The sequence below is a fragment of the Oryctolagus cuniculus genome, chromosome 21 (assembly GCF_051225735.1).
Source record: "Oryctolagus cuniculus isolate XC-2025 breed Fujian yellow rabbit chromosome 21, ASM5122573v1, whole genome shotgun sequence".
NCBI classification, from domain to species: Eukaryota; Metazoa; Chordata; class Mammalia; order Lagomorpha; family Leporidae; genus Oryctolagus; species Oryctolagus cuniculus.
This window is the reverse complement of record NC_142887.1, coordinates 13362836-13382038: the sequence shown is the minus strand read 5'-3', so window position 1 is coordinate 13382038 and position 19203 is coordinate 13362836. Positions and strand designations below refer to the sequence as shown.

The 19203-nt window shown below is 44.6% G+C and overlaps 1 protein-coding gene and 1 pseudogene across 11 annotated transcripts in view; one reads left to right on the top strand and one right to left on the bottom strand.

Annotated features, from left to right (window-relative positions):
* The window catches only part of TMEM116 (transmembrane protein 116), a 105799-nt gene that overhangs the window by 20487 nt on the left and 66109 nt on the right, over positions 1 to 19203 (top strand). For all 11 annotated transcript variants that reach the window (XM_089323159.1, XM_017349545.3, XM_089323155.1 and 8 more), the window contains one exon: positions 5996 to 6127. In XM_089323159.1, the coding sequence (XP_089179285.1) occupies positions 5996 to 6127 (132 nt within the window). The remainder of the gene's footprint in view (positions 1 to 5995; positions 6128 to 19203) is intronic.
* Positions 9888 to 10232, bottom strand: LOC149119829 (bublin coiled-coil protein pseudogene; annotated as a pseudogene).

The window sequence follows — 19203 nt, the reverse complement described above, 5'->3', positions numbered from 1 at the left end:
TTTGTGTTTCCTTCAGTATATGGTATGTTACATATAGGAAGGGAGAAATCTTTCATTATTTCCATAGTAGGTACTCAGTTAATTTTTTGTTGAGGTGATTGACTATGTCTCCTTTTATTAGAACCCATAATTTTCCATCATTAGTGCGAACAAATTTCTTTTATTCCTTTTCTCTAGCAAAGACTTATGATATCTTTTTTTTTTTTTAGATTCATTTTATTTATTTGAAAGACAGAGTTACAGAGAGAGAGAGAGAAAGAGAGAGGCCTTCTATCCACTGGTTTCACTCCCCAAATGACTGCAACAGCCAGAGTTGAGCTGATATGAAGCCAGGAGCCTGGAGCTTCTTCCCAGTCTTCCACATGGGTGCAGGGGCCCAAGGACTTGGGCCATCTTCTACTGCTTTCCCAGAGGGCTGGATTGGAAATGGAGCAGCTAGGATTTGTACTGGCACCCATATGGGATGCTGGCGCTGCAGGCTGAGGCTTTAACCCACTGTACCATTGCACCAGCCCCCTAATATCTTTTAATGTCTCTATACATAGGGCTATTTCCTGAAGTGATGAGCAGGGTTATAAATGCTGCGTGTCTGTATTTCTTCTCCAGCAATTATTTCAATTTCTTTTTTCTTTTTTAAAGATTTATTTATTTTATTTGAAAGAATTTCAGAGAGGCAGAGGCAGAGAGAAAAAGAGAGGGCTTCCATTTTCTAGTTCACTCCCCAAATGGCTCAATGGCTGGAGGTGAGCTGATCTGAAGTCACCTGAGCTTCTTCAGGGTCTCCCATGTGAGTGCAGGGGCCCAAGAACTTGGGCCATCTTCTACTGCTTTCCCAGGCCATAGCAGAGAGCTGGGTCAGAAGTGGAGCAGCTTGGACTTGAACTGGTGCTCATATGGGATGTTGGTAGTGCAGGCGGGGGCTTTACCTGTGACATCACAATGCTAGTCCCATTTATTTCCTTTTCAATTTAAATTTTTTAACTGTTAAATTAGAAACTTGTGGTATGTCACAGGCCAATAGAATCTGTGAATGTACCACCTAGCTCACAGGAATTTTTAGCAAACTTGCTAAGAACAAAGGCCATCTATGGTTAAAATAATGATTTATAATATTTATTAAATACTTCATACTTTAAAGTGTATCTTTTTTTTTTTTTTTTTTTTTTTGACAGGCAGAGTGGACAGTGAGAGAGAGACAGAGAGAAAGGTCTTCCTTTGCCGTTGGTTCACCCTCCAATGGCCGCTGCAGCTGGCACGCTGTGGCCAGCGCACTGCACTGATCCGAAGCCAGGAGCCAGGTGCTTCTCCTGGTCTCCCATGCGGGTGCAGGGCCCAAGCACTTTGGGCCATCCTCCCACTGCACTCCTGGGCCACAGCAGAGAGCTGGACTGGAAGAAGGGCAACCGGGACAGAATCCAGTGCCCCGACCGAGACTAGAACCCGGTGTGCTGGCGCCGCTAGGTGGAGGATTAGCCTATTGAGCCACGGCGCCGGCCATAAAGTGTATCTTTTTTGTTTGTTTGTTTGTTTTTGACAGGCAGAGTGGACAGTGAGAGAGAGAGACAGAGAGAAAGGTCTTCCTTTGCCGTTGGTTCACCCTCCAATGGCCGCTGCGGCCAGCGCGCTGCAGCCGGCGCGGCCAGCGCGCTGCAGCCGGCGCACCGCGCTGATCCGATGGCAGGAGCCAGGTGCTTCTCCTGGTCTCCCATGGGGTGCAGGGCCCAAGCACTTGGGCCATCCTCCACTGCACTCCCTGGCCACAGCAGAGAGCTGGCCTGGAAGAGGGGCAACCGGGACAGAATCCGGCGCCCCGACCGGGACTAGAACCCGGTGTGCCGGCGCCGCAAGGGGGAGGATTAGCCTAGTGAGCCGCAGCACTGGCCTAAAGTGTATCTTTTATACATTATTTTACTTATGTTTCTATCAGTCATGGCAACTTGACCATCCAGCCCTATTAGCAAGTATTAGGATCTTAACTTTCCCTTCATTTGAGGGAAAGCTATGACAAAAATTCTCTTTTATATATGTGAGGAGATTAGTATCTGGAAAAGACTAACTTTTTAAATATTTTTATTGTGATATATATTTGACATGAACTAAATACATGAAACATGTATATACTGGCTAAGGAATGAGTATAAATGGGGTCTAGGCAAAGCAGCAGAAGATAACCAAGTGTTTGAACCCCTGCCACTCATGTGGGAATCCTAGATGAAGCTCCTGACTCCTGGCTTCAGCCTGGCTCAACGCTGGCCATTGTAGCCATCTGGGGAGTGAACTAGGGGATGGAAGACCTGTTTTTCTCTCTGGCTTTTCCCCTTTCTTTATGTAATTCTGCCTGAAAAAATAAATAACTTTTTTAAATAAATGTTTATGGGAAGTAAAATTAAAATACTTGTTTATTTTTTAAAAAGAAGGAATATAAACATATGTTTGTGATGAGAAACAGAACATTCCTTGTGCCCCAGACACACCTGCTGTGGTCCTTGCCTATCACACATAGCTTTCCCCTCACTGCTAGAGGTGACCACCATCCAGTTTCTTTCATAATAATTTCTTTGCTTTTTTGTAGAGTTTACTGGTAATATATTATATTTCTAGATAATTTAGTATTGCTTTTTTAAAGTTGATATATATTATAAAATTTTATATATTATATATTTATAATATATAACATATATTATATAATATTATATATAAATTTATTTATATATAAAAATAAATAATATATTATATATATTATTTATATATTATAAAATACTGTGCATTATTTTGTAAGTTACTCTACAGTATTATTTATCAGATTTATTTATGTTATGTATATAGCTGTTCATTTCATTTTCTTTAATGTTTAGAATTCTGTAGTATGAACATACTACAAGTTGTTTACCTATGTATGCTATTTGTAAGCATTGTTGTACCTGCCTTTTAATGCACACATTTATCTACAGTGTTTGCTTAATATAGAATTGTCCTAAGATTGTACGTCTCCTAGATTAATGCCACTCTCTTTTCCAAATGGTTATGTCAGCAGTATATAAAAGGCCTTGCTGCCTCTTGTTCCCATTAATACTTGATATTCTCAGTCTTTTGGACCAAGCTGAAACCAGAAGCCAGGAACTCAATCTAGGTGTCCTATTTGGGTGGCAGGGACCCCTCTCCACTCCCAAGTGCTGAGCTGTCACCTTCTGCCTTGCAGGGCGCACATTAGCAGGAAACTGGAATCAGAAGCTGAGCTAAGACTTGAATGTAGGAGTCTTAATCATAGTGCCAAGTGCCTGTCTCTGATTTTGATTTTCTTGATTACTGATGAGATCAGGCATATATTCATATGCATATGACCACTTGGATTTCTTTTTTTTGTCCCATTAAATCCTAAATTTTCAATTCTGAAAATATTTCAGTGACATTAATATTTATTTCAGAGTTACCATAACTGGTATATTTATTGCTCAGTTTAAGTCTTTATTATTATTATTATTTATTTATTTGAAAGAGTTACACAGAAAGAGAAGGAGAGGCAAAGAGAGAGAGAGGTCTTCCATCCACTGGTTCACTCCCAAGTGGCTGCAACAGCTAGAACTGTGCCAATCTGAAGCCAGGAGCCAGAAGCTGCTTCTGGGTCTCCCATGCAGGTGCAGGGGCCCAAGAACTTGGGCCCTCTTCTGCTTTCCCAGGCCGTAGCAGAGAGCTGGATCAGAAGTGGAGAGCTGGGCCTCAAATCGGTGCCTGTATGAGATGCCAGCACTGCAGGCAGTGACTTTACCCACTACACCACAGTGCTGGCCCCTCAGTTTACCTGCTACGCCACTGTACCGGCCCCTGGATATTTTGTATTTCTATGTCAGATTCAGAATTGGTTTGTCGTGTTTCACAGGAAAATCAGTTGAGATTTAAGATTATATTTAATTTGTACAGCATTTAGAGAGAGTTAGCATTTTTGTAATATGGCATCTTACAATTTCTTCAATTTAGATATTGTTCTTTGCCTCTCAACAAGCATAATTTTTCCATATAAGAACCAAAAATATATTTTCTAAAAGATTTATTTATTTGAAAGTTGGAGTTACAAAAAGAGATGATATAGAGATCATCCACCTGCTAGTTCATTACCTGTATTGTCCCAAAGGCCAGGGCTGGATCAGACCAAAGCCAGGAGCCAGGAGCTTCTTCCAGGTCTCCCGTGTAGGTAGCAGGGTCCCCAAACACTTAGACCATCTTTTGCTTTCCCAGGTACATTAGCAGGGAGCTAGATCTGAAGTGGAGCAGCTGGGACTTAAACCAGTTCTCATATGGGATATGGCAGCAGCTTTACCCATTACACTACAAAGCCGGTCCCCAAAAATATTTTAAATATTTATTTATTTTTACCTGAATGAGTATTCTTTTTATTAAACATTTTGTTTCAAATTTATATTTAAATTTATAAAACAAAATTATGAGATAGTAATACATACTTTAAAGGCAAAACGAGACAGAGATCTTCCTTCTTCTGATTCATTCCCCCAAGATGCCTGCAACAGCCAGGGCTGAGCCATGCTGAAACCAGGAGTCCAGAACTCAGTCTGGTTCTTCCATGTGGGTGGAAGGGACCCAACTGTTTGAGAAATGAGCATGAAGCTAGGATATTAAGTGGAGCCAGTTCTTAAACCCAGGCACTCAGATAATGAATACAGGCATTCTACTCATGCCAAACGCCTGCCTCCAAAACTGTTTTTTAGACAAGTGGAAATAGGCCAAGATCAAAAAGACATTAGAAAATAATAAGAGGACAAATTTTTATTTTTAATTTTTTTTTGACAGGCAGAGTGGACAGTGAGAGAAAGAGACAGAGAGAAAGGTCTTCCTTTTTTGCCGTTGGTCCACCCTCCAATGGCCGCCACGGCTGGCGAATCGCGCTGATCCGAAGCCAGGAGCCAGGGGTGCTTCTCCTGGTCTCCCATGCGGGTGCAGGGCCCAAGGACTTGGGACATCCTCCACTGCACTCCTGGGCCATAGCAGAGGGCTGGCCTGGAAAAGGGGCAACCGGGACAGAATCCAGCACCCCGACCGGGACTAGAACCCGGTGTGCCGGCGCTGCAGGCGGAGGATTAGCCTATTGAGCCGTGGCGCTGGCCATAAAAGGACAAATTTTACAGTGTTGTCAGAAATTGAAAGACAACATACGTAATTCATCTTGATGTTTTTCCCTATTCTGACTTTTCATTGCTGTGAATATCTATTAAGTCCCCTAAATGCTTAGCTGATGATCTCATTTTCTGTTTTTAGGAGATATTTTCTGTGTAGTTAGAACATTCTCAATTGTTCATTTGTGATGTGTCTCCATAAAATTTCTCATATTTCCTTCCTTTCTTTGACCCTGTGTCCGAGAAAAGAGAATTCTTTTTTTTTTTTTTAAGATTTATTTATTTACTTGAAAGAGTTACACAGAGAGAGTAGGAGAGGCAGAGAGAGAGAGAGAGAGAGAGAGAGAGAGAGAGAGGGAGGGAGAGAGGTCTTCTATCTACTGGTTCACTCCCCAGTTGGCTGCAATGGCCGGAGCTGTGCCGATCTGAAGCCAGAGCCTCCTCTGGGTCTCCTGTGTGGGTGCAGGAGCCCAAGGACTTGGGCCATCTTCTGCTTTCCTGGGCCATAGCAGAGAGATGGATTGGAAGTGGAGCAGCCGGGTCTAGAACCGGCTCGCATATGGGATGCCGGCACTTCAGGCCACGGCTTTACCCACTACGTCACCGTGCCGGCCCCGAAAAGAGAATTGTTGTAAGAAGGTCCAATGCTAATCTGTCCATGCATACCCTGATTCCAAGACAGTTGGAATACCTGTGATTGCAGATAATTTCCTTCTGGAGTCTTCCTTTACATTCCTCACAGTTGAGCAAAGGCAGAGCCCTCCTAAAAATAACGCCAAGTTTTCCACTAGAAACATCAATCATAAAAATAACTGTTATAGTTTCCTTTCCATGTTACTTATGAAATGAGCATTTTGCTGCTTTGACAGAAAAGACCACTCTTTTATCTGAGCTTCTCTGACTTGCTCCTGGGAATTTGCTGGCTCACTGAGGCACTTCTCTATGGAACTCCAGTGGACAATAAAGATGTCATCTGCTACAATCTGCAAGCAGTTGGACAGGTAAGTGCTACTAGACTGACTATGCTTTGCAATAAAAAGACACTCAGATCTAAATAAGAAGCAGAGATGATCCATTCTGAGAAGTGGAGACCCATTTGTTACATTTTAAAGAACAATACAAGTGAATCATAATTAATCAAAAAATCTGAAATCTGAAATGATTAAAAATCTGAAATTTGGTGGAAAATGCCACATCCAACCCCTTAAGACAGGGTCACAGTCAAAACGTAGGCCCACCAAAAATATTCTGTAAAATTACCTTCAGGCTTTGTATATAAAAGGATATGTAAAACATAAATGAATTTTGTGCTTAGATACAGGTCCCTTCCTAATAGCTTATGAATTATATGCAAATATTCCAAAATTTGAAAACCTCTGAACTCGAAAATACTTTTGAACCCAAGCATTTCAGATAAGTAATACTCACCCTATAACATGTAATTAGTAGTTAAAATCCATGCACTAATATATTACCTATTATGAGTTTTTTAAAAGATTTATTTATTTATTTGAAAGTCAGAATTACACAGAGAGAGGAGAGGCAGAGAGAGGTCTTCTATCTGATGGTTCACTCCCCAACTGGCTGCAACAGCTGGAGCTGCGCTGATCTGAAGCCAGGAGCCTGGAGCTTCTTCCAGGTCTCCCACATGGGTGCAGGGGCCCAAGGACCTGAGCCATCTTCTGCTGCTTTCCCAGGCCATAGCAGAGAGCTGGATCAGAAGTGGAGCAGCTGAGTGTTGAATGGGCACCCCTATGGGATGCTGGTGCTTCAGGCCAGGGTGTTAACCTGCTGCGCCACAGTACTGGCCCCTATTATGAGTTTAAAATGTCATAGAGTTGGCCAGTGTAGTGGCATAGTGGGTAAAGCCATCACCAGCATAGCCAACATCCCATATGGGCGCTGGTTTGTGTCCCAGCTGTTCTACTTCCTAACTAGCTCCCTGCTTGTGTGTCTAAGAAAAAAACTGGAAGACGGGGTCAGATGCTTGGGCCCCTGCTACCCATGTGGGAGACCCAGATGAAGCTCCTGGCTCAGCCCTGGCTGTTGTGACCATCTGAGGAGTGGACCAGTGGATGGAAGATCTCTCTATCTCCCCGTTTGTGTCCTTAGTTCTGACTTTCAAATAAATACATAAATCTTTAAAAAAGTTAGAGACATACTTTGCTCAGTCCTACTAAAATTTTTTGTTGGATAGTTCTACTACCTTGTCCATTTCTAGACTGTAGTATGTTGATTTTCGTCTCATGAGAATGAGTCATATTTTCTTGTTCATTATATGTCAAGTAACTTAGGATTCCATGGTAGACATTGTGAATACTGTGTTGATAATCTCTGGGTCGTTTTATAGCTCTCTGGAGATAACTAATGTTTTTAACAGCACTCCTGTTAAGGATTAGAATATAAATTTTGTTTTCATCATCTGTGGGCAGTGGCTCAGACCTCAGTTTAGTTTTCTAAACCTTGGCTGTACTGATTTGGGACTGTCATTCATAGGATAGAGGGAATTGACTGAGACTTGTATAGATTCATACATCTAATTAAGATATCCTCTTTTTCTACCACTCTCACTTTGGGGAATCTCTGCATACTTTCCTGCCTATAAAGGGCTACTTTCTGGTTTTCATGGCCTGAAAATAGATTTCTTTTAGTCTTTTTTTTTTTTTTTTTTTTGACAGGCAGAGTGGACAGTGAGAGAGAGAGAGAGAGAGAAAGGTCTTCCTTTGCTGTTGGTTCACCCTCTAATGGCCGCCGCGGCCAGCGCGCTGCGGCCGGCACACCGCGCTGATCCGATGGCAGGAGCCAGGAGCCAGGTGCTTTTCCTGGTCTCCCATGGGGTGCAGGGCCCAAGCACTTGGGCCATCCTCCACTGCACTCCCGGGCCATAGCAGAGAGCTGGCCTGGAAGAGGGGCAACCGGGACAGAATCCGGCGCCCCGACCGGGACTAGAACCCGGTGTGCCGGCGCCGCTAGGCGGAGGATTAGCCTAGTGAGCCGCGGCGCCGGCTCTTTTAGTCTTTTGTTTGTTTTTGTTTTGACAGGCAGAGTTAGAGAGAGAGAGAGACAGAGAGAGAAACAGAGAGAAAGGTCTTCCTTCCGTTGGTTCACCCCCCAAATGGCTGCTACGGCCAGTGCTGTGCAGATCCGAAGCCAGGAGCCAGGTGCTTCCTCCTGGTTTCCCATGGGGTGCAGGGCCCAAGCACTTGGACCATCCTCCACTGCCTTCCTGGGCCACAGCAGAGAGCTGGCCTGGAAGAGGAGCCACTGGGACAGAATCCAGTGCCCTGACCAGGACTAGAACCGGGGATGCTGACGCCGCAGGCAGAGGATTAGCCAAGTGAGCTGTGGTGCTGGCCTCTTTTAGAGTCGTAGATGCCTTCATTCAGTAGCATCATGACTGGAGTAAACACTTGAGGCAAAGCTGCAGGAAAGGGGGGGAGTTAGGGAAACTTGCCCGTATGTAGTGTGATTCTCTTCTGCAATCTACTTTTGTTTAATTTTCATAGTCCTGCTGTAGTTTATAAAAGTATTTTTCCAGGGCCAGAGCTGTGGTGAAGTGTAAGGTTAAGCCACCGCCACAGTGCTGGCATCCCATGTGGGGTGCCAGTTCGAGTACCTGCTGCTCTCCACTTTTTTTTTTTTTTTTTTAATTTGGAAGTCAGAGTTACACAGAGAGAGGAGGAGAGGCAGAAAGAGAGAGAGGTTTTTTTTGTTTGTTTTGTTTGTTTTTGTTTTTTGTTTTTTGTTTTTTGTTTTTGTTTTTTTTTTTTGACAGGCAGAGTGGACAGTGAGAGAGAGACAGAGAGAAAGGTCTTCCTTTGCCGTTGGTTCACCCTCCAGTGGCCGCCGCGGCTGGCATACCGCACTGATCGGAAGCCAGGAGCCAGGTCCTGGTCTCCCATGGGGTGCAGGGCCCAAGCACTTGGGCCATCCTCCACTGCACTCCCGGGCCATAGCAGAGAACTGGCCTGGAAGAGGGGCAACTGGGACAGAATCCGGCACCCCGATTGGGACTAGAACCCAGTGTGCCGGTGCCGCTAGGCGGAGGATTAGCCTGTTGAGCCGCGGCGCCAGCCGAGAGAGAGTTCTTCCATCTGCTGGTTCACTCCCCAACTGACTGCAATGGCCTGAGCTACACTGATCCAAAGCAGGAGCCAGGAGCCTCCCTCGGGTCTCCCTTGCAGGTGCAGGGGCCCAATGACCTGAGCCGTCCTCTACTGTTTTCCCAAGCCACTGCAGAGGGCTGAATCAGAAGTGAAGCAGCCAAGACCCAAACCAGTACTCACATGGGATGCTGGCACTGTAGGCAGCAGCCCTATCTGCTAAGCCAGAGGGCTGGCCCTGCTGCTCCACTTCTGATCCAGCTCCCTGCTGGTGGCCTGGGAGGGCAGTGGAGGATGGCCCTGTCCTTGGGCCCCTGCACCCACGTAGGAGACTCGGATGAAGCTCTTGGCTTCTGGCTTCAGCCTGGCCCAGCCCTGGCTGTTGTAGCCATTTGGGGAGTGAACCAGTGGATGAAAGTTCTCTCTCCTCCCTCCCTCCCTCCCTCTCTCTCCCTCCCTCCCTCTCTCTCCCTCTCTCTCTCTCTGTCTCTCCTCTCTTTCTCTTTGTAACTCTGACTTTCCAATAAATAAATCAGTTTTGTGGGGGGAGGGTTGGAGACCTTTTTAATGTGGACATTCAAGGCCCGAGCGGGCATGCAGGAAGGTGGGTTGTAGTAGGCCCCTGCCAGGTCCCAGGAAGGCATGCTGGGCAGTGGAGTGAGGTCCAAGTAGGCAGACTCACCTGGGGCCCAAAGGCCAGCCCTTGAGAGGGTATTTGAGGTAGGTGATGAGTGCTGAGGCCAGAGCCTGGCCGGGGAGGTGGGGTTGGCAGCCAGGGACCTAGGGGCTGGCATCACCCAGAGCCTCCCCTAGCTGCTGCTGGAATTCCAGGCAGCTCGTGCAGGCAGTCATGGGGGCAGTTGTTCTCCAGATGGTCCAGAGCAGAGTCGATCTGGTCCAACGTGGCATTGATAGCAGTGTATTTTGCTTCCCCAAAGCCGTCATCCTTGCCTTCCACACCCACCTCCACTGGCACGCCCAGGTCCCCGTTGGGGCCTGACATTGTGGGCTCAGGAGGATAGAATGCCGCGATAGTAGCACCCAAAGCTGGCGCGGGGAGGAAGGTGGAAAAATAAATCTTTTTTAAAAAATATTTTAAAAATATTTTCCCTAGAGTTCTTGTTTATGATCAAAGGAAAGATGGACTGGAGAGGGTTTACATACATGAGCTTATTCTGTTTGTTCATTTGTTTATTTTTAAAAATTTGGCAAAATATATATAAACTAAAATTAACCATTTTACCCATTAAGTGTTTTAAAATTATGGGTAAAAAGTAACAGACTATATAATTATAACATTTTATTTATCTTAAAATTTTATTTGAAATGCCAAGAGATCTTCTATCCATTGGTTCACTTCCCAAAATGCCTGGAACAGCCAGGGTTGGGCCATGCCTAAGCCCAGGACTCAATCCAGATCTTCCAAGTGGGTGATAGGGACCCAACTACTTGAGCCATAATTTGCTAACACCTAGGGTGTACATTAGCAGGAAGCTGGGTGAGAAGCAGAGCCAAGACTCAAACCTAGAACTCTTATAGGGGATGTGGGTGTTCCAAGCAGTGACCTAACCTCTGTGGCAAATTTTAAAAAATTTTTTTATTGACAGGCAGAGACATACTCACTCAGACACCATAAACACACACACACACACACACACACACACACACAGAGAATAAATGAACAAACTCCCATCTGCTGATTTACTCCCAAAATGCTTGAGATAGCCAGGCTGGATCAGGCAAAAGCAAGAGCCTGGAATTCACTCCAGGTCTCCCTTATGGGTGACAGGAACTCAGTTATTTGAGCTATCACCTGTTCTCTCTGAGGAAGATGGAGTAACACTGGGACTTAAACACAGTGACTCTGGTATGGAATGTGGCATTTCACCTTAACCTCTAGGCCAAACACCCACCCCCATTACCATTTTTGATTGTACAGATCAATGACATTAAACATTCATATATTGTGTAGCCATAACTATCCATCTCCAGAACTTTTTCATTGTCCCAAACTGAAACTGTGTACCATTTAAACAATAACTCCCCTTTCACCCTTCTCCCAGCACTTGTAACCATTATTTTACTTTCTGTCTTTATGACTTTGACTACAGTATGTACCTTATACCAGTAGACTCATATGGCATTTGTCCTCTGTGTCTTACTTGTTTTGTTTGGCATGATGTCTTCAAGAATCATCTGTGTTGTAGCATGTGTCAGAATTTCTTTCCTTTTTGTGTCTGAAAAACATTTACACACACACACTTTTTTTTTTATCAGTTCATCTGTTTATGGCCACTTGGATTGCTTCTACCTTTTGGATATCATGAATAATGTTGTTATAAACATTAATGTATAAATATCAGCCTCTGCTTTTAATTCTTTTGTATATACCAAGAGGTGAAATCGCTGGGTCAAATGGAAATTCTGTGTTTAATTTTTTGAGGAATCACCAATACTGCTGTACCATTTAAAATTTCTACCAGCAGTGCATGGGTTTCCAGTTTCTCCACATTCACGCAAACACTGTTGTTTTCTGTTTTTGTTTTTATGAGTGTGAAGTTGTATCTTCTTGTGGTTTTGATTTACATTTCCTTGGTGATGGGTGATGTTGAGCATGTTTTCATGCATTTATTGATAATTTGTGTGTCTGCCTGAGAGAAATATCCATTCAAGTCCTTTATACATTTTGTAATCAGGTTGTTTGCTTTTTCTTGTTGTTGAGTTATAGGATTTCTTATATATCCCGTATATTAATCTTTATCAGACATATGATATACAAAGATTTTTCCCATTCTGTAGGTTACTTTTCACTCTAATTGTGTTGATGCTCAAAAGTTTAAATTTTTTTGATGTAGTATGATTTATTTCTTCCTTTGTTAATGTTTATTTTCATCTACTTGAAAAGCAGAGTAAGAAAGAGATACTGGTTGATCCATCCTTCATCTGCTGGTTCACTCTTCAAATGCCTGCAACAGCCAGATTTACAATATATTTTTAATCTATTCATGTATTGATGAAAGTGAGGATAATTTTCAGATCTTAGCTATTAAAATAAAGCTCTATGGCCATTCTTTTATGAGTCTTTGGTGGACATTTATTGCTTTTTCTTTTGGCAAATAGCCAAGAGTGGAAGGGCTATACCTTATGGTAGTTATATATCTAACTTTTTTTTTTTTTTAAAGATTCATTCATTTATTTGAAAGTCAGAATTACACAGAGAAAGAAAGAGAGGCAGAGAGAGAGAGAGGGGTCTTCCATCCGTTGGTTTACTTCCCAGATGGCCACAATGGCCAGAGCTGCACCAATCCGAAGCCAGGAGCCTGGAGCTTCCTCCAGGTCTCCCATGTGGGTGCAGGGGCCCAAGGACTTGGGCCATCTTCCACTGCTTTCCCAGGCTGTGGCAGAGAGCTGAATTGGAAGTGGAGCAGCTGGGACTCAAACCAGCACCCATATGGGATGCTGGCACTGCACGCAGTGGCTTTACCCACTATGCCACAGTGCTGGCCTCCCTATATTGTCTAACTTTAAAGGTAGTGCCAAAGTATTTTACAGATACAGCAGCAGCAGAGAGAGAAAGGTCTTCCACCTGCTGGTTCACTCCCCAAATGGCCACAACAGCTGGAGATGGGCTGATTCAAAGCCAGGAACCTGGAGCTTCTGGGTCTCCCATGCAGATGCAGTGGCCCAAGGACTTGGGTCATCTTCCACTGCTTTCCCATGCCATGGCAGAGAGCTGGATCAGAAGTGGAGCAGCCAGGACTCAAACCAGTGCCCACATGGGATGCCAGCACTTCAGACAGGAGCTTTACCTGCTGTGCCACAGTGCCGGCCCCTGCTCCACTTCTGATCCAGCTCTCTGCTGATGTACTTGGGGAAGCAGCAGAAGATGGCCCAAGTCCCTGGGCCCCTGCAATCATGTGGAATACCCGAATGAAGCTCTTGGCTTCTGGCTTCAGCCTGGTCCAGCCCCAACATTGCTACCATTTGGGGAGTCAACTAGAGAATGGAAGATCTCTCCTTCCCTCCTTGTTTATTTATTTGAAAGTCAAGGTTACAGAGAGTCAGAGGGAGGGAAGGAAGAAGGGAGGGAGAGAAAGAGACAGAGACAGAGAGAGAGAGAGAGAGAGAGAGAGAGAGAGATCTTCCATCCAATGGTTCATTCCCAGATGGCCACAACGGCTGGAGCTGTGCCAATCCGAAGCCAGGAGCCAGGAGCTTCCTCCCGGTCTCTCATGCAGGTGCAAGGGCCCAAGGACTTAAGCTATCTCCTGCTGCTTTCCCAGGCCAGATCTGAAGTGGAGCAGCCGGGTGAACCGACACCCACATGGGATGCCGGCACTGCAGGTGGTGGCTTTACCCACAATGCCACAGTGCTGGCCTCCATAAATACATTTTTTAGAGAGTCTATATGACTTTGAAAATACTGTTTGATACTATTTTATTCTATAAAATGAAAATGCTGTTGCTGATCTAATCTACTTCAAATGATTTTGAAAAATGTATTAGTTGGGGTCAGCGGCGTGGTGCTATAGGTTAATCCTCAGCCTACAGTGCCGACATCCCATATGGGTACCAGTTCTAGTGCCAGCTGTTCCTCTTCTAATCCAGCTCTCTGCTGTGACCTGAAAAACAGTAGAAGATGGCCCAAGGCCTTGGGTCCCTGCACCCACATGGGAGACCCAGAAGAAGCACATGGCTCCTGGCTTTGAATTGGCGCAGCTCCGGCCATTGCGGCCATTTAGGGAGTGAACCAATGGATTGAAGACCTTTCTCTCTGTCTCTCTCTCTCACTGTCTGTGACTCTACCTCTCAAGTAAATAAATAAATCTTTAAAAAAATGTATTAATTAATTTTCATTTTGTTTGAAAGGCAGACAGAGAGTGATCTTCCATTCACTGTTTCATTCCTCAAATGCCTACAGCAGCCAGAGCCAAGCCAGGCCAAAACCGGGAGCCTGGAATTCAATCTGTGTCTCCCCATGGTGGCTGAGTCCCAAATACTTGCTGCCTCCCAAGATGTGCATTAACAGGAAGCTAGATCAGAAGTGGAGCAGCTCGGACTTGAACCAGGCATTTCTGTATGGTATGTGGGATACCAAGTGGCATCTTAACCTCTGTGCCAAATGCCCAACTCCACAAGATTTTTTAAATATTAAATAAAATATATATGTTTTTTAAAATTATTTATTTGAAAGGCAGAGTTACAGGAACTCCATCTAGGTCTCCCATATGGGTGGGAAGAATTCAAGAACTTGAGCCATCTAATGCTACTTTTCCAGGCACATTAGCAAGAAGGTAATTGGAAGTGGAACAGCCAGGACACAAACCTGCACTCATAGGTTATGCCAGCATTTAGGCAGCAGCTTCACTCACTCTGCCACAATGCCAGCCACATGTGCATATGTTTTTGTAAAATTAAAAATTTTGTATGAATGTGCAATGTTTTTATGAATTTCTCTGAACAAGGGAATCAAGATGATTAAGCTATGTACGGTATGTTTTGGTTTCCGCAGGGAGTTAGTTCCAGGACCACCTGTGGATACCAAACTCTGAATCTTCAGGTGCATTGTATAAAATGGCATAATATTTGCATATAACCTATGCAGATCCTCCGTTGCTTTATGTCAGCTGTAGATTAATTAAAATGCCTAATACATTGTAAATGCTATGTAAAAAGTTACTGTATTGATTAGAGAATGACAAGAAAAAAAATCTGTACATGTTCAGTACAGGCTCAGTTTTTTCCCTAATTTTTTTTTAGATTATTTATTTGAAAGGCAGATTTAGAAAGGCAGAGAGAGAGAGAGGCATCTTCCACTCACTGGTTCACTCCCCAGATGGCCACAATGGCTGGAACTGGGCTGATCTGAAGCCTAGAGCCAGGAGCTTCTTCTCGGTCTCCCAAGGGGGTACAGGGGACAAAGCACTTGGGCCATATTCTACTATTTTCCCGGGCCATAGCACAGAGCTGGATTGGAAGTACAGCAGCCAGGTTTCAAACTGGCACCCACGTGGGATGCTGGCACTACAAGCAGTGGCTTTTACCTGCTACACCACAGCACCAGTCCCTCCCTAAATTTTTTTGTTGTTGTTGTTTTAAGATTTATTTGACAGACAGAATGTCAGAGAGAGGGTGAGAGAGAGAAAATCTTCTATCTGTTGCTTCACTCACCAAATGGCCACAACATCCATGGCTGGGCCAGGCTGAAGCCTGGAGCCAGGAATATCATCTGGGTCTCCTACATGGATGGCAGCAGCCCAAACGTTTGGGCAATTGCCCACTGCCTTCTCAGACACTTTATTTCTAGATTAGAAGTGTAGTAACCAGGACTCAAACTGGAACTCAGAATTCTGATACAGGATATAGAAGCCACAAACAGTTGTGCCACAACACTGCACCTTCTCTGAATGTTTTTGATCCTTAACTGGTTGAGTCTGTGGATATGGAACCGAACCTATGGATATGGAAGACTGTACTATACTAAGAATGTTTTGTCCTAGTCCTTAAAGTAGATCCAGTTTGTTGCTTAGTTTAGATTTTATAATTTTGTTTGAATCCTATGGAGAGAACTGTTTGATAGGCAAAAAGGTCTGTCCAACAAGACAGATTGACTTTAACAGTCTGTCAAAGCACAAAAGCCTCCTTCTGCCAAAAGCAGTTTAGAAATGGCAGGAAATCCTAGGTATTTTGACTAGATGTAGGAAGCCTAGAGCTGGTCAGGGAGGAGAATTTGCTCAGTACAACCAAGCACTTGTAGCTCTCAAACCCAAGAGAGGTTATAAAATGAGAAAATATGTATCAACCTTGTAGGTCATCAGAAAAGAAACAGTGGAGAGTGCCTTGAACCAGAGGTTAGTTGTCTTCTTCTTTCTTCTTCTCTTTTATTTGAGAGGAAGAGTCAGAGAGAGAGGTCTTCCATCTGCTGGTTCATTCCTCAAATGGCCACAACCACCAGAACTTGGCCAGTCTGAAGCCAGGAGCCAGGAGTTTAGGGACCCGAACATTTGGGCTACCTTTCATTGCTTTCCCAGGCCGTTAGCAGGGAGCTGGATTAAAAGTAGAATAGCCAGGACTCAAACTGGTGCCCACATGGGGTGCTGGCACCGCAGGTGGGGGCTTAACCTACCATGCCATAGTGCCGGCCCCATCTAATACCTCTTTAAAGAGTTAAGATACTGAGTCCTGAGTCTCGGCTGCTCTACTTCTGAACTAGGTCCCTGCTAATGGTCTGGGAAAAGCAGGGGAAGATGGTCCAAATCCTTGGGTCCCTGCCACCCACATGCAAAACCCAGATGAAGTTCATGGTTTCTGGCTTTAGCCTGGCCCAGCCCTAGTCAATGCTGCCATCTAGAGAGTGAGTCAGCTGATGGAAAGTCTCTCTGTGTCTCTCTCTCTGTAACTCTGACTCAAATTAATAGATAAATCTTAAAAAAAAAAAAAAAAAAAAAGGTGCTGGGGCTAGCACTGTGGTGTAGTGAGTAAAGCCGCTGCCTACAGTGACAGTATTCCATATAGTCGCTAGCTTGAGTCGCGGATGCTTCATTTCCAATCCAGCTCTCTGCTGTGATCTGAGAAAGCAGCAGAAGATGGCCCAAGTCCTTGGGCTCCTGCACCCGCATGGGAGACCTGGAAGAAGCTCCTGGCTCCTGGCTTCAGATCAGCATAGCTCCAGCCATTGCGGCCATCTGGGGAGTGAACCAGCAGATAGAAGACCTCTCTCTCTGTCTCTCTCTCTCTCTCTCTCTCTCTCTCTGTCTCTCTGTCTCTCTCTCTGTATGCCTTTGCTTCTGCCTCTATGTAACTCTACCTTTCAAATAAGTAAATAATTTTTTTTTAAAAAATGAAGTATCGGCTGGTGCCGCGGCTCACTAGGCTAATCCTCCGCCTGCGGCGCCAGCACCCCGGGTTCTAGTCCCAGTTGGGGCGCCAGGTTCTAGTCCCAGTTGCTCCTCTTCCAGTCCAGCTCTCTGCTGTTGCCCAGGAAGGCAGTGGAAGATGGCCCAAGTGCTTGGGCCCTGCACCCGCATGAGAGACCAGGAGGGAGCACCTGACTCCTGGCTTTGGATCGGCGCAGCGCACCGGCCGTGGCAGCCATTTCCGGGGTGAACCAATGAAGGAAGACCTTTCTCTCTGTCTTTGTCTTTCTCACTCTCTAACTCTCCCTGTCAAAAAAAAAAAAAAAAAAAAAGCCTAAATATGTTCAAATCTGGCTTAAACATAATTTTCCACAAACCCTAGGAAAACATGTAATACCATTTTCTTGTCTAGACTGCGTTAATCTTCTAATTATCTCATTATTAATAAATAGCCTGTTTAATTTGACAGCATACCCAGCATCAGTTTTACAAAATCAAAGTTTCCTAGGGTTCCTAGGGTTAGTTTTTTTTTGTTTTTGTTTTTGTTTGTTTGTTTTTTGACAGAGTTAGACACAGAGAGAGAGACAGAGAAAAAGGTCTTCCTTCCATTGGTTCACCCCGCAAATGGCTGCTACGGCCAGCGCGCTGCGCTGATCCGAAGCCAGGAGCCAGTTGCTTCTCCTGGTCTCCCATGCGGGTGCAGGGCCCAAGCACTTGGGCCATCCTGGTCTCCCATACAGATGCAGGGCCCAAGCACTTGGGCCATCCTCCACTGCCTTCCTGGGCCACAGCAGAGAGCTGGACTGGAAGAGGAGCAACCGGGACAGAATCCCGCGCCCCGACTGGGACTAGAACCCGGGTACTGGCGACGCAGGATTAGCCTAGTGAACCACAGCGCCGGCCCCTAGGGTTAGTTTTTAAGTCCCTGAAGAGATCACCTTAAGTCTGGTACAATAGCTAAATTTCTTCCTAGACAAATTTTTTAAAAGATTTATTTATTTATTTATTTGAAAAGCAGAGTTACAGAGAGGCAGAGGCAGAGAGAGACAGAGAGAAAGAGGTCTTCTATCTGCTGGGTCACTCTTCAGGTGGCCTCGATAGCTGGAACTGCACCTGTCTGAAGCCAGGAGCCAGGAGCTTCTTTCCAGTCTCCCATGAGGCCGCAGGCACCTATATGGGATGCCGGCACTGCAGGCGGCATCTTTACCTGCTATGCCACAGTACTGGCCCCCCCATACAAATTTTTAAAAGATTTATTTATTTATTTGAAAGACACAGGTACAGATAGAGAGGAAGAGAGAGAGAAAGAGAGAGATAGAGAGAGAGAGAGATCGTCTATCTATTGGTTCATTCCCCAGATGGCCATAGCAGCCAGCACTAGGCCAGACTAAAACCAGGAGCTAAGAACTTTTTCCACACCTCCCATATGGGTTCAGGGGCCCAAGCACTTGGGCCATCTTGCACTGCTTTCCAAGGCACTTTAGAAGGGAGCTGGATTGGAAGTGGAGCAGCCAGGACTCCAACTGGTATCCATATGGAATGCTGGCATTGTAGGTGGTAGTGTTAACCTGCTATGCCACAATTCCAGCCCTGGGACGAGAATATTTTTAATGGATTTTTAGAGCCTAATCTTTACTCTAACCTTTACCTTTATTTAATTTTAATTCTAAAATTTTTAATTCTTATTTCCTGTTTTCTCCTACTGTAGAGCCAGGATCTAGATGTGATAATTGCTTATTCTTTTTCCCATTAAAAAGTAAGCCCAAATTTGACTCTTTGCTATTGCTCTGTGTAACTAGAACATTCAGTTTAATATTCTTTAGCAAACAGGAGACCAAGACAGAAATATGTACTCTCTTTAAAATAGAGTGCTTTTATCTTATTCAATATTAAAAATTTTGGTATGTGTAATGTGTAAAACTAATAATGTTCTCAATAAAAATTAAAATATTTAAAAAGGATATGCAAGGGAAAAGTAAAAACTCATCTCTTTCCTGCCTCCTACTTCCATAATTTGATTGATTTAGATGAACTATTTCTGCTTTACAAAATTCTCCTCTCAAGAGTTCTTGAGGGGCCAATGCCATGGTGCAGTAGGTTAATCCTCCGCCTGCGGCG